We start from the raw sequence: 13,720 nt of genomic DNA on the forward strand, positions 1-13,720 counted from the left end.
TGGAGTTACCTGAAAAGATTCCTGAGAGCACAGCTTCTCAGACTAATGTGCATACGACTAACCTGAGATCTTAATAAAACACAGATTCGGATTCAGTGAGTCTGAGGTAGGGCCTACAATTCTGACTTCCTAATAAGTTCTCAGATAAAATTAATAGTGTTGGCCCAAGAACCACACTTTTATAGGAACATACCCCATCATATTGGTCAAAGCCTAATGAAAGGCTTTTCATTCCCTTCAGGGATATTTGTCACCAGGGAAGAGAGAAGTACTCAGCGTCTTAAGCAGAAAACAAGAGAGTAAATAAAAGAAATCTCTCTCCTCATAGTTACCTATCTTTTTATATATATATATAATTGATTTCAGAGAGGAAGAGAGAGGGAGAGAGAGATAGAAACATCAATGATGAGAGAGGATCATTGTTCAGCTGCCTCCTGCACACCCCCTACTGGGGATCAAGCCTGCAACCCGGACATGTGCCCTTGACAGGAATCGAACCTGGGACTCTTCAGTCCACAGGCTGATGCTCTATCCACTGAGCCAAACAAGATAGGGCAACCTATCTTTGATTACAAAGGAAAACCTGAAAGCACACCTTTCCTTTGCACTGAAAATCTGAGTTTATTTGCCTTGAGTTACATTCTACATTATTTTGTAGTGTTTATTTGTTCCATTCCACTTCTTTTTCTCTTCCTCAACCTTCTCTGTCTCTTTTTCTTTTTTTATTTTGTCTGTGAAGATGTGTAATAATGATAGAGGCCATGGTCTATTTCTTAATTAAGTTGAGCTCTCTAAACGAATGGAAAAGAAATGGCAAAACAAAATATACTAGCATAAAGAAAGTTGGGGTTTGAAAGTTTGTGTAAGCTAAGACTAGCCAGCAATTAAGATAAAGACCTGCTATATAAGCACTTGTTTTCAGGAGGAGAAGTTGCCATGTAGAAAAAGGCGGGTGCCCAGCCGGCGTGGCTCAGTGGTTGAGCGTCAGCCTATGAACCAGGAGGTCACTGTTCGATTTCTGGTCAGGGCACATGCCCAAGTTGCTAGCTTGATCCCCAGTGTGGGTGTGCAGGAGGCAGCCGATCAATGATTCTCTCATCATTGATGTTTCTATCTCCCTCTCCCTTTCTCTCTGAATATATGAAGGGGAGCTGGGAAAAGAATGGAATGAGTGGTTTGAGAGGGGGAAAAGTAAAATATTTGAGCCTAAAGGCATATCACAGAAAATAAAAGGATTCATTACCATCTAAATAAACAACAATTCAAATTAAACTCAATTTATAAAATAGCATGTTTTGTTGGAAAGACTGGTTATAGTGCAAAAGTCTATAGATCTAAATTTAATCTTAGAGTGTTTATCTGAATATATGCCCTCTAGCAGCTTTCAGAGATAATATTATTTCAGGCAGGGTTACACCTGTGTTTAAATATATGTTGGAGAGGGGTGTGAAATTTGGCTACATGTTACACTTAAAAATTCACTAGCGGTTGTCAGTTTATAATTCATGTTTATAGCTAACTACCTAGTGAAACAGTTTGAAGAGTTGGGTAGCTTTTATTTTATTTGAAATAGTGCATATTAATATATGTTTCAGGTTTCGTGGTAGCAGATCAATCCTACATTAGCCAGCACAAAAAACAAAATCAAAAAACAAAAAAATTTTTCTTTTAATATTCTATAGGAACTAAGTCCAATGGTGAAGATCTATCTACAGTATGTGTGTTTAAAAGTAAATAATAAACATAATATACTACGTGCTCAATAATACTCTTGCTGTTGTATAAGCTCTAAAAGTCTTCTCTAACACACACGTTAATAATTTAATTTTTATTATTTAATTATAGTAGACATTCAATACTATACTAGTTTCAGGTGTACAGTGTAGTGGTTAAATATATATACAACTGACAAAATGATCTTTCCAATAAGTCGAGTACCCACCTGGCACCATACATAGTTATTACAATATTGTTGACTATATTCTTTATGCTATACTTTACATCCGGTGAATATTTTCTTACTGCCAATAGTTCTTAATACCTTCACCTTTTTCATCCAGCTCCCATTCCCCTCCCCTTTGGCAACCAACAAACAAAACTGAACCCACATTTATAATTGTTAATGCATGTTTTGAATGTTAGGTAGGACATGAAGGCAATTGCTTGGAATTATAAACCATAACTAATTTATCCCCCCAAATATAAGGCTGATTTTAATGGGGGATGTATGGAGGACAGAGCTAAGTCCTGGATTCTGGGACAGTTGGGGAGCAGAACAGAGACCCGTGCCAATTGCCTAAACTCCTTGAGTGAGACATCATCACCAAATAAGGTAGAGATTAAATAGTCTGCTCTGCAGGAGAGTTGGGATAATTGACTCATTTTGTCACTGGCTCTGAGAAAAATGAAAATAAAAATCTCCCCTGATATTTAATAACCACAAGCTCCATCTCACTTGAGTTGGAACAGTGAATTCATAATATGTATGTAGCCCAATAAACCCAGAGACTAAAGTTTAGTTTAAAGTGATTTCAGATTTATGGTGTTCTCCTGTTGCCCAGAAGAGGAAAATGAAAATGCTCCTGTAGGGGACACATTTTAACTCTCAAAGGATTCCTATACATAAGGCACCAAGGAATATGAGCTCTCATTTTTTAAAATGAGGGAACAAAACACCATGAGCACATGTTAGTAGAAATCATATATTCAAAAAGTATAAAACACGTGCTTACTATGTCTAAAGAAATAGCATTGAAATAATGATTAAGACACATGGGACATTTCTCAAGGCACTTTTGAAAAGAGCCAACAGAGCTTCTAGAAATAAAAGATACAATAGCACAAACTTAGCAGATTAACATAGCCATAGTGAGAATGAATGAATTTTCCAAAAGAACTGAAATAATTATCCAGGATGCAGCACAAAGAGATTAAGATATGGTAAATATGAACGAAAGGTTGAGAGAGATAGTGGAAGGAGTGAGAAGTTCCCATATTTCTTTACATTAGAGGTCTAAAAGGAAGGGAAAGAGAAAGTACGTGTAAGCGATGTACTGTTTGAAGAAATAATAACTCAAATTCAGGGTTACCAGTAAATCTCAAACAACATAATAAAAATAAATTCACCATGGGAAACATCATAATTTACTTATAGAAAACTAAAAGCAGAGACTAACGCAATGTAAAAGTAGTCAAGACAAGAAATGGGAAGGTAAGAAACATGAAAAAGTGAGACATATAGTATAATATTTTGGTAAGTAATTCAACATAATTGAACTAAATTCTACAGTTTAAAAAAATGCCATTGAATTCTAGGTGTTAATTTTGTATCCTGCTATATTGTCGAATTCATTTATTAAATCTAGTAATTTGTTGGTGGAGTCTTTAGGGTTTTCTAGGTACAGCATCATGTCATCTACAAATAACAAAGAGTTTTACTTCCTCCTTTCTAATTTGGATGCCTTTTATGTTTTCTTCTTGTCTGATCTCTGTGGCTAGCACTTCTAGTACTTTGTTGAATAAGAGTGGTGAAAGCAGGCATCCCTGTCTTGTTTTCATTCTTAGAGAAATTGATTTTAGTTTTTGCCCATTGAGTTTCATGTTAGCTGTAGGTTTGTCACACATGGCCTTTATTATGTTGAGGTATGATCCCTCTGCTTCCACTTTGCTAAGAGTTTTTAACAAAAATGGGTATTGGATTCATCAAATGCTTTTTCTGTGTCTATTGATATGATTATGTGATTTTTGTCTTTCAATTTGTTTATGTGATGCTTCATGTTTATTGATTTGTAAATATTGTACCATCCTTGCATCCCTGGAATAAATCACATTTGGTCATGAATGATCTTTTCAATATATTGCTGGATCTGATTTGTTATATTTCGTTGAGGATTTTAGCATCTATTTTCATCAGGGATATTGGCCTGTAATTCTCTTTCTTCGTAGTGTCTCTATCTGATTTGGGAATTAGGATAATGCTAGCCTCATAAAAAGAGTTTGGAAGTGTTCCTTCCTCTTGGATTTTTTGAGGAAATTGTTATTGGCTCTTCTTTGAATGTTTGATAAAACTCCCCTGTGAAGACGTCCGGATCAGGGCTTTTGTTAGCTGGAATTTTTTGATTACTGCTTCTATTTTCTCAGTTGTTACTGGCTTATTTAGGTTTTCTGATTCTTTCTGAATCAGTTTTGGGAGATTGTATTTTTTTAGGAATTTGTCCATTCCATCCACATTGTCCAGCTTGTTGGCATATAGTTGCTAATAGTATTTTCTTACAATCCTTTGTATTTCTGTGGTGTCAGTTGTTACTTCACAGCTTTTGTTTCTGATTTTCTTTGGTTCCTTTCTTTTTGTTGAGGAGTCTCTTTTTCTTAAAGGTTTATCCATCTTGTTTATCTTTTCAAAGAACCAGCTCTTGGTTTCATTGATCTTTTGTGTTGTTTCTTTTTAGTCTCTATGTTGTTTATTTCTACTAAGATCTTTATTATTTCCTCCCTTCTACTAACTCTGTGCTTTTCTTGTTGTTTCTTTAACATTTCTCACAGTGATAGTTTGGTGGTGACAAACTTCTTTAGCTTTTTTTTTTTTTTTTTGTCTGGGAAGCTTTTTATTTCACCATCTATTTTGAATGATAGCCTTGCTGGATATAGTAATCTTGGTTTCAGATCCTTGCTTTTCATTACCTTGAATAATTCATGCCATTCTCTTCTGATCTGTAGAGTTTCTGATGAAAAATCAGCTGACATCCTTATGGGAGCTCCTTTGTAGGTACCAAATTGCTTTTGTCTTGCAGCCTTTAAGATTCTCTCTTTGTCTTTAATTTTTGGTATTTTAATTAAGATGTGTCTGGGCATGGGCCTATTTGGGTTCTTTTTGCTTGGGACTCTCAGTGCCTCCTGAACTTCTATGATGTTTTTCTTCATCAGGTTAGGAAAGTTTTCTGCCATTATTTCTTCAAAAAGTTCTCTATCCCTTGCTCACTTTCTTTCCCTTCTGGACCTTTTTGATGCAAGTATTATTGCTTTTCATGTTGTCCTATAGCTTCCTTAAGCTGTCTTCCTGTTTTTTAATTGCTTTTTTTCTTTTTCTTTTTGGTTCTCTGATTGAATGATTCTTTTCTAACCTGCCTTCTAATTCACTGATCCAATCCTTGGCTTCCCCTAATCTGCTATGTATTCCTTCCAATGTGTTTCTTATTAGTGCTATGTCATTCTTTATTTCCAACTGGTCTTTTTCATAGTTACTATATCTTTTCTGATGCTGTTGAGCATCCTTACCATAATTATTCTGAACTCTACATCTGATAAATTTTTTACCTTCATTTCATTTAGCTCTTCTCTGGAGAATTCTCTCGTTCTTGCATTTGGGGCTTATGTTTTTTGTCTCCCCCTTTTGGCTGCCTGTTTGGGTTTATGTGTCTATGGATTAGGTAGATCTGCTAGGACTCTCAATCTCTAATGCAGTACAATTTCAAATGCTGTTTGTGTCTGGCCCTGAGTACCCTGCTTGGAGCTATCAGCAACCCACAGCTTGTGGCTCTCTCTGCTTGGCCTGGGTACCTTTGGAAAGGACCAAAATGTGCACTAAGGTCTTCTTTTCCTAGCCCCGGGCTCACAATTAGATCAGGTAAACTCTCAAAGCTTCCTGAGACCCACCTCTGCCTGTTGACTGATTTGTTGTCTTGAGTAGCCTCAGGCTATTGCCCACAGTTGGGCGGGGGGGGGGGGGGGGGGGGTTTCAATAGGGAAGGGGGTGGGTAATTTCTTCTGTCTACAGGCTGATTGTTATTTTCATTCTCTTTTTGGGCTTCAGAAACTTCACAGGGTGGGGCAAGAAGCGGTTTCCCAAGTGGGTAGGGTAATTGCTTTTTACCAGGCAAAAAGCTGCCTGGATGATAAATTCTGCCAGACAAAGATATCCTCTGTAGATGAGGGAATGACTCAGCAAAGGAAACCAGGGTGTCTGGCTTTCAAGTTCAGCCCCTGGCTTCTGCTCACACAGCTCCAATCGACTCTACCATCCCTCTGCCAGAACCCAAGATGAGTGGCTGCACACAGGATTTTGTGTGTTGGCCCTTTAAGAGGGTGCCTGCATTTCCAGCTGTTCTCCCTAGCAAATAGCAACCCTGCTGCTTTTCACAGCCAGATGTTATATGGGCACCTTTCTCAGTTATGATGCTCTGGTTTTGGGAGCCAGGCTTGGGGTTTAGACCCCAGAGTTCTCAGTGGGAACCCCCCTCAGCTGAAATATCTCTCTGGAACTTCAGTTGCTATCTTTGGGAGCCTGTCCAGCCCTTTTGTGCCTCCGCCCTTCCGACCAGTCTCTCTGTGCTCTCCACTTTCCATCCCTGGTCATCAGGGTTCTCTCCAGCTAGTCTTCAGTTGATTATTCAGGATGGTTTTTCTGTATTTTAGTTGTAATTCCAGTTTGGCCCTGGAAGTGTATCAGTTAGTTCCACTTACTCTGCCTCCATTTTGGAATCTCCAAATTACTGAAAGGTTATTGCCAGCATGACTAGGACAAGAAGGACCTTTGTAAATCTCTCCCATCACTCTTAATTTTCCTAGTTCATCCTGTGCTTGTAATTTATGTTTCTGACCCTTAGCAGTGCTTGTCTCAGTGATACTGTTCCAAAGCCAGTGTGTCCACAGCTTCGAAAGGCCAAACTTTCCAATATCTATTATTTTTAATTAAAATGTTTTTCTTAAAATACTTTTATGACTTCTGACCAGCTCTCTCCTCGGATTATCTAACAAGTTCAATTTTAATTTATTATATCAGTGTGTTTTGGGGGATGTGATAGGAAGTGTTGGGAAATAAGATTGCAAGAAGTGTTGGCTGTATTTTTAATATACAGGCAGTCCTTGGGTTACGTCGGACTCGACATATGTCATTTCGTGGTTATGTCGCCATCTCCCATTTATTTATATAAAAAAAATAAAGTTCCGTCATTTCGACATATGTTCATACGTGCTTTATGTTTTTTATTATTTATTTACCACAAGTAAAGGTCAGGAATTGTTACCTTTCTTTTAAATTTTTTTTACTGTTTCACTTCATTACTGCTGTGTATGTGCTCCATGTGAGTGATGTAGGTGGGTTCCAACTTATGGTGAAAATTGCGTTACGTCGTGCTCTGTAGGAACAGATCTCTGATGTAACCCGAGGACCTCTTGTAGTTGAATTAGTTTGTAGCTCATAGATTTCTCCACTGAGAAAAGATTTTATATTACTGGTGTATCAGCTTTATCAATGTTACTCATTAAAACAATTCAATTCATTAACATTTAATGGATTCTACCTTCAAGGGATTCTACTTTCAATATTTCAAAAAATGTTCATGTGTTTCTGAATGGGCCAGGGGAGAGGATTCCTCCTTTTCTTAGAATGCTTTTAGATTCACAATCTTCATAAAGAAACTTTCACTAGTCATCAACTAAACTTTAAAAATGCATCAGGTTGATCTCCCCTCCACTGTGTTGCTGCAAGATTTGAATAGTTGCCTTTACTTTCTGAAATCTTGTCACAGATATAATGAGAAGGCTAACCCCTATTTTGTAAAACTACTGTTTGGAATTCTCTGCTGTTTTTTTTTTTTTTTTTTTAAGACGGCCTCTTATTCTAAAAAAATAACTTTGCTTTCTAGCCTGCTTTAGCCTGCTTGAATAATGAGGAAGATAAACTTGGCTGTCTGACCTTATAGGCCAGAGACTAGATATGCCCATAATTTCAATGCCATGCCAGGTGCATTTTTTAATTGGATAGAACTGTGTTGTTTTCAAGGCCAGCAGCGAGATAACCACTAAGCGCACATAGGGCCAACTCTTTAATAAAAAGGGAAGTTCTGCTTGTAGCCTTGCTTAGAATTTGAATTCATTTTCTCTAAGCCCACTGGTGAATAAAGTGTGACTCCAAACTCTCCGAGCATTGCTTGATTTATTCCGGTTCTCTGTAACAATAATGATAGTAGTAACACAGCATTCTTTTAAAGACAAGGTAGAAAGGTAGAGAGAAAAAACACTGCTCATAAATTAAAGGCAATGGATTTTGCACATTAATCAGTTTAAATATGTAAAAAATGATTTAAGTAGTTCCTCTTTCTGCCTCCCTCAAAAACCCAGGTGTTCCCAAGTAACCAATTATTAGTAGCTTCATTTTCATCCCTCCTCTCAAAAAATCAAAATTTTATTTAATCTTGTGCAAAAACATTTCCAGTGGAAAAAACAGCTAATTCTCTAAGGTTCTTTTTTTTTTTTTTAATATATATATATTTTATTGATTTTTTACAGAGAGGAAGAGAGAGGGACAGAGAGCTAGAAACATCGATGAGAGAGAGACATTGATCAGCTGCCTCCTGCACGCCCCCTACTGGGGATGTGCCCGCAACCCAGGTACATGCCCTTGACCGGAATCGAACCTGGGACCCTTCAGTCCGCAGGCCGACGCTCTATCCACTGAGCCAAACCGGTTAGGGCTCTAAGGTTCTTTAATGCACATCCCCATTTACATTTCTCATCTCATACTGAACTTAGTCCATTTCTTGTATTTATGTTGGACTTTTCAGATGGCATAACAGTGCTCATTAATGCTTTAACAACAAAAAATTCTGATCATGTGGCTCTCTACACTTATTAGCAGGCTTTTTTGTGTTATCTAATTGCTCCTTTTAGAGATGTAGGAAATGAGATTTAGACAGGGCAATTAACATACTGATGATCCTAGCCTTCGTAAGTGACTAGAACACTCTGAGTTTTTGTCCTCTTGTCCAAAGTTATTCTGAAACACCAAAGAGTAGCTGTTTTGTTGTTGTTTTTTGTTGGGGGGGGGGGTATCAGGAGGATGTGTATGCGGGCATGTGGGCTGGAAAACAGACAAATAAGAAATATCTCTTAATCCTTTGCTGGTCAAATACAATGTCCTGTGTCAGATTTTTTGAAAGCAGGCATGCATAGAGAAATGGACAGCACCAAGATTGCTGAGGACAGGAGTTGCACTTCCTAGGTCCAGAATTTTGCATATAGAAGATACTTGATAAGTATTTGCCAATGGAGGATGTGTTAGACCAGTGGTCGGCAAATTGCGGCTCATGAGCCACATGCGGCTCGCGCGCTCTGTTGACTAATGAGTTTGCCAACCACTGTGTTAGATAATCACATCAAAGAGTAGCCCTCTACAATGAGAGGGATTTTTGTCTCTTGTTCACTGCTAAAATCTCCAGTATTTGAAGAGTGCCTTTTATTGGTTAAGTGCTAAAATATTAGTTAAAGAGCAGGAATGGCATGGAATGGCCCAAACAGAGCATCAGTCCTGACAAAGGAAATTCATAAACATAATTATCAGTAGCCTGAACAGACAAACTGAGTTGAAAGTTCCTAAGAAGGGCTTAGCTCATGTACATATATACTTAAGCCAAGAATGCTTTGTTTATTTGCAATTCCTTTTACTTTTCCCAGATGCTTTTTTATCTTGCTGGAAAGATTCTTCTCCAGGTGCTTTTATATCTAGCTCCTTAACTTCACTTAGGTCTCTGTTCAAATGGCACATGCACAGATAGATTTTCTCTGAGTATCCCTTTAAACGCTTATGCAAAATGTAAAGTCTATACAAAAGTAAACAGAATAGTATAATGAACTTTATGCAAGGAATGACCTAGCTTCAATAATTATTGTTTTACCTGTGTTAAAAAGCATATATCACTGTGTAGCATTATATCAGCCCCTTTCCCACTAGAGTCAAAGATCCATAAGGTCAGGGGCTTGTTCTACCTTTTTCACTTCTGTATCCCAGACACTTTGAACAGTATCAGGTACATTGCAAGTGGAAAAAAAAACACACACAAAAAAAACATTTGTTGAATGAAGTAATGAATGCTTAATTAAGAGAAGATTGCACTAAGTCTAGTGGATTCAAAATAGTTGTAGAGATTTACAATAATCTTATTTTTGCAATTAGAAGTACTTAGTTTTAATCCCAATTTTGTTGCTTAATGTTTTATGTTTTAAATTTGCTCACATGGTGGAAAAAGTGGTAGAATCAATTCACATATGTTGCTTTTGAGCTACTTCTATGTTGAGATTTCTATTAAGAATTTAATATGTTGTATCGTTAACTTTTAAATATATGTTTGTTTGTTGAGTAAATAAGCTTTAAAGTGAGAAACAGATATAATAAGAATTAAGCATATTGTGAGTATATGGTCTATCAGTATTTTGTGAATTTTTGCTATGTTGGGAACACTACTTTAAGCATTTAAACTTTGAGTAATTTTTTCTTGAGGTACAATAAGTAGTTTTTTAAATGGAGTATTTTTTTAAAGCACTACTCTTGCATGTTTGCAGGACTTAAGTATGCACTGAACATGTACTAGTAGTAGTCAAGAGGGTCTACATTCTGCTGCAGTAACTAGTTAACCTTGAAAAATCCCTGAAAATGTGGTGAAACACATTTATTTCTTGCTCATAAAGTGTCTCCTGAGAGTCAAGTCACCTTCTAGGACAGCTTCCTTCAAGCATTTAGTTGGCTTTGTCTTCTGGTCAACTCATTAGTTCCCATGAGAGGGACAGAGTTTTCCTTGCCTCATTTCAGGAATAACAGATATTGCTTCCACTTACAGCCCAGTGGTCAGAATTAAACATAAGATTCAATATAACTACAAAAAGCCCAGGAAGTATAGTCTACTGAGTACCCAGAAGGAAAGGAAATCAGATCGTGGCAATGACTAGTAGTATATAACATGGACTACATGTCATAGACTTCAGAGGTCACAAGACTATCCATTCATTAATTCATTTAGTAAACATTTACTAAACACTTCACTGGTAAGCCCATAGATGCCTAATCTTAAGTGATCTCTTGCAATCACTCCTAGCAATGAGAGACATGTATATCATAAGACTGACAACATATATGTACTTTTTAAGACTCTTATTATTTTTTAGCAAAGTTATTTTTTACAATAAGAAAAAAAAGCTTTAAAATGGCAGTGCCCTATATACGTGTTTATTTTTCTTTAACATAAAGGTATCTGGAACTAGGTAGCCATAGAGGATTTGATAATTCTGTAGTCATAAAAGATAAATATTTAGACCATCAAGTCAACATTTTAGACATCAGGAAAAAGGAAAGAAAGGGGGAGTGATAAAGAGATGTAACTTTCACCCCAGCAAGTTTGGACCCCATGGACTCCGGGGGTCTCGGGTTTGATTCTGGTTAAGGGCATGTAACTCCGTTGCAGGCTCGATCCCATTAATTATTCTCTCTGTCTCTACCCCTCCCTTCTAAAAAATCAATGGGAAAAATATTCTTGGGTGAAGATTAACAAACAAAAAGGAGAGAGAGAGAGAGATGCAACTTTCAACTGAGAGCTTCTTCCAAAGAGCCTTCCAGTTTTTCTAATTTCACTTACATTTACACCACGTTAACCAGAACGTAGTCACACAACCAAAATAGATAAGGGAGCCTGGGAAATGTAGTGCTTTTGTCTGGGTACTTTGCTTCCCTGAATGAAATGAATTTTTTGTTACTAGGAAAGACTGGGAGGATGAATATTGAGTTAACAATTGGAGGTGGCTGATCGATGTTTCTCTCTCATTGATGTTTCTAAGTCTCTATCCCTCTCCCTTCCTCTCTGTAAAAAATCAATACAAAATATTAAAAAAAAAAACTATTGGAAAGTATTTTTACAGTTAAGAAAGATTCACTCTCTCTCACACACACAATTAAATATTTAATGACAAGTAGAGTAATTCAAGATTCCTTTGAGACTGTTCTTCATGTGTTTCTATACTAATACAACCTAACTGGGGCAACAGGAGGAACTGGATTCGTTTCTTTTCTTTCTTCCTAGTACTTTTCTGTTCAAATAGTAAATGTTTTTGGTAACTACTTCTGCTACTGACTTTGCCATTAAAGAGAACATTATTTTTTGAATATAGACACCATAAAGCAGTTGGTATTTTAATTTAGTCAAATATAGTAATATAATAGTATCAGAGCTTTAACTTGTTAGCTATCTATCATGGTCCAATATATATTTTCTTATATGATTAATTAATATTTCCCTCAAAAGAGGCATGCTTAGAAACAGATGTACTGTTTTAATATCAACAGTTCATAAACAACATTTCTTGTTTTTAGGCTTGTCACTATGAGAAACAATAAAGTAAGACTTGAACCATCACAAAGCCTAGTAACTGGATTTAGCATGTTTACTACGTATAATAGAAAATTAATTTAACTTATTTTCACCTTTTCCACCTTTTTCTTCCTCTCCATAGGCTATATATTGATGGTCCGTTTGGAAGTCCATTTGAAGAATCATTGAACTATGAGGTTAGCCTCTGCGTGGCCGGAGGCATTGGAGTAACTCCATTTGCGTCAATACTCAACACCTTGCTGTATGTCATTTTGATCTATTTTATTCATCCAAATAAAGAACTGTCGATATTTTAGATATCTCTCTTTTAGTATCAAGTAACTACTTACAGAATCCTTGTACTTGCTATTGAAGGAACTTCATTTACTGATTGATGAAGGGAATAATTTAGTGATTCTCAGTATGTGGTCATTGGCTTTCAGCATGATGTCTTGTGAAATATGTCAGTACTACAGCTCTGCACTCCTCTGTCTTTATCTTTATTAAAATTACTCCACCAGCCTTCATTTCTCTACTGTCTCATCAGTGTTAAGTGCACTACATACCCATCTGTCAACAAATATTTTTGAGCACCTATGTGCCAATCTATCTTATAGGTAGGTACAGGTAATATATCAATGAATGAAACTGAGCCCCTTCCCTTAAAAGGCTTAGTTCAAATGGGGGAGATAAAAATAAAACAGTGAGAAATTCATAAATAACATTACTTAAGAAAATATTAGAACTATGATGAGAAGAGATATTCGTGAGATATAGAAATAAGGGCCAAAGCTATCGTATATATGGTCAGGGAGAGCTTTTCTGAGATGACAGAAAGAGCCCATCATTCCTTGGTCTATTACTCTGTAAATTTAAAACAAACAGAAGAACCCTAGCCAGTTTGGCTCAATGGATAGAGCATCGGCTCAAGGACTGAAGGGTCCTGGGTTTGATTCCAGTCAAGGACTCATACCTCGATTGCAGGCTTGATCCCTGGCCCCAGTTGGGGCATGTGAGGGAAGCAACCAATTGATATGTCTCTCTCAAGTCCATGTTTCTCTCTGTTTCTCCCCCTCCCTTCCACTCTCTCTAAAAAAAAATCAATGGAAAAAATATACTTGGGTGAAGATTAACAAAATTAAATAAACAAATAAAGTAGACAGAAGACTAGAAAATTTCAGAGGTAAGACTGCTTAACCAGGAAAGACTTTTACAGTTATTTTTGTCCTAGGATTATAAGAAAAAATTAATTGATTAATATTAATTCTCATGAAAACACAAACAAAATGACAGTAGGAAATTATTCTCAAATCTATTACATACATTCACTTACAAGACATAATTTGCATTAAAAATCTGTTTTATGGAGTACCAAAAAAGAACCAGTAAGTTGAAAGGATGTGTTCGAATGATGTTTTATTTCAATTTTAAATTCTTGATATAAATTTGGGCCTTTTTGGAAGTTCTTAGAAAAATAACCATATTGCATGCCAGAAATCATTTGTTTCTGAAAACATATTGCAAGTTACTTGGACACCTAAAGTTAAGAAAAGAAAAGAATATTTTCTTAACCTCAAGCCTACTTCCTA

General features: G+C 36.6%; 1 protein-coding gene across 1 annotated transcript in view; it reads left to right on the forward strand.

Annotated features, from left to right (window-relative positions):
- Nucleotides 1–13,720, forward strand: part of NOX4 (NADPH oxidase 4) — a 169,721-nt gene that overhangs the window by 133,421 nt on the left and 22,580 nt on the right. Inside the window, exon 14 of the mRNA XM_080640037.1 lies at nucleotides 12,274–12,393. Within this exon, the coding sequence (XP_080496163.1) occupies nucleotides 12,274–12,393 (120 nt within the window). The remainder of the gene's footprint in view (nucleotides 1–12,273; nucleotides 12,394–13,720) is intronic.

The sequence above is a fragment of the Plecotus auritus genome (assembly GCF_963455305.1).
Source record: "Plecotus auritus genome assembly, chromosome: 9".
NCBI classification, from domain to species: Eukaryota; Metazoa; Chordata; class Mammalia; order Chiroptera; family Vespertilionidae; genus Plecotus; species Plecotus auritus.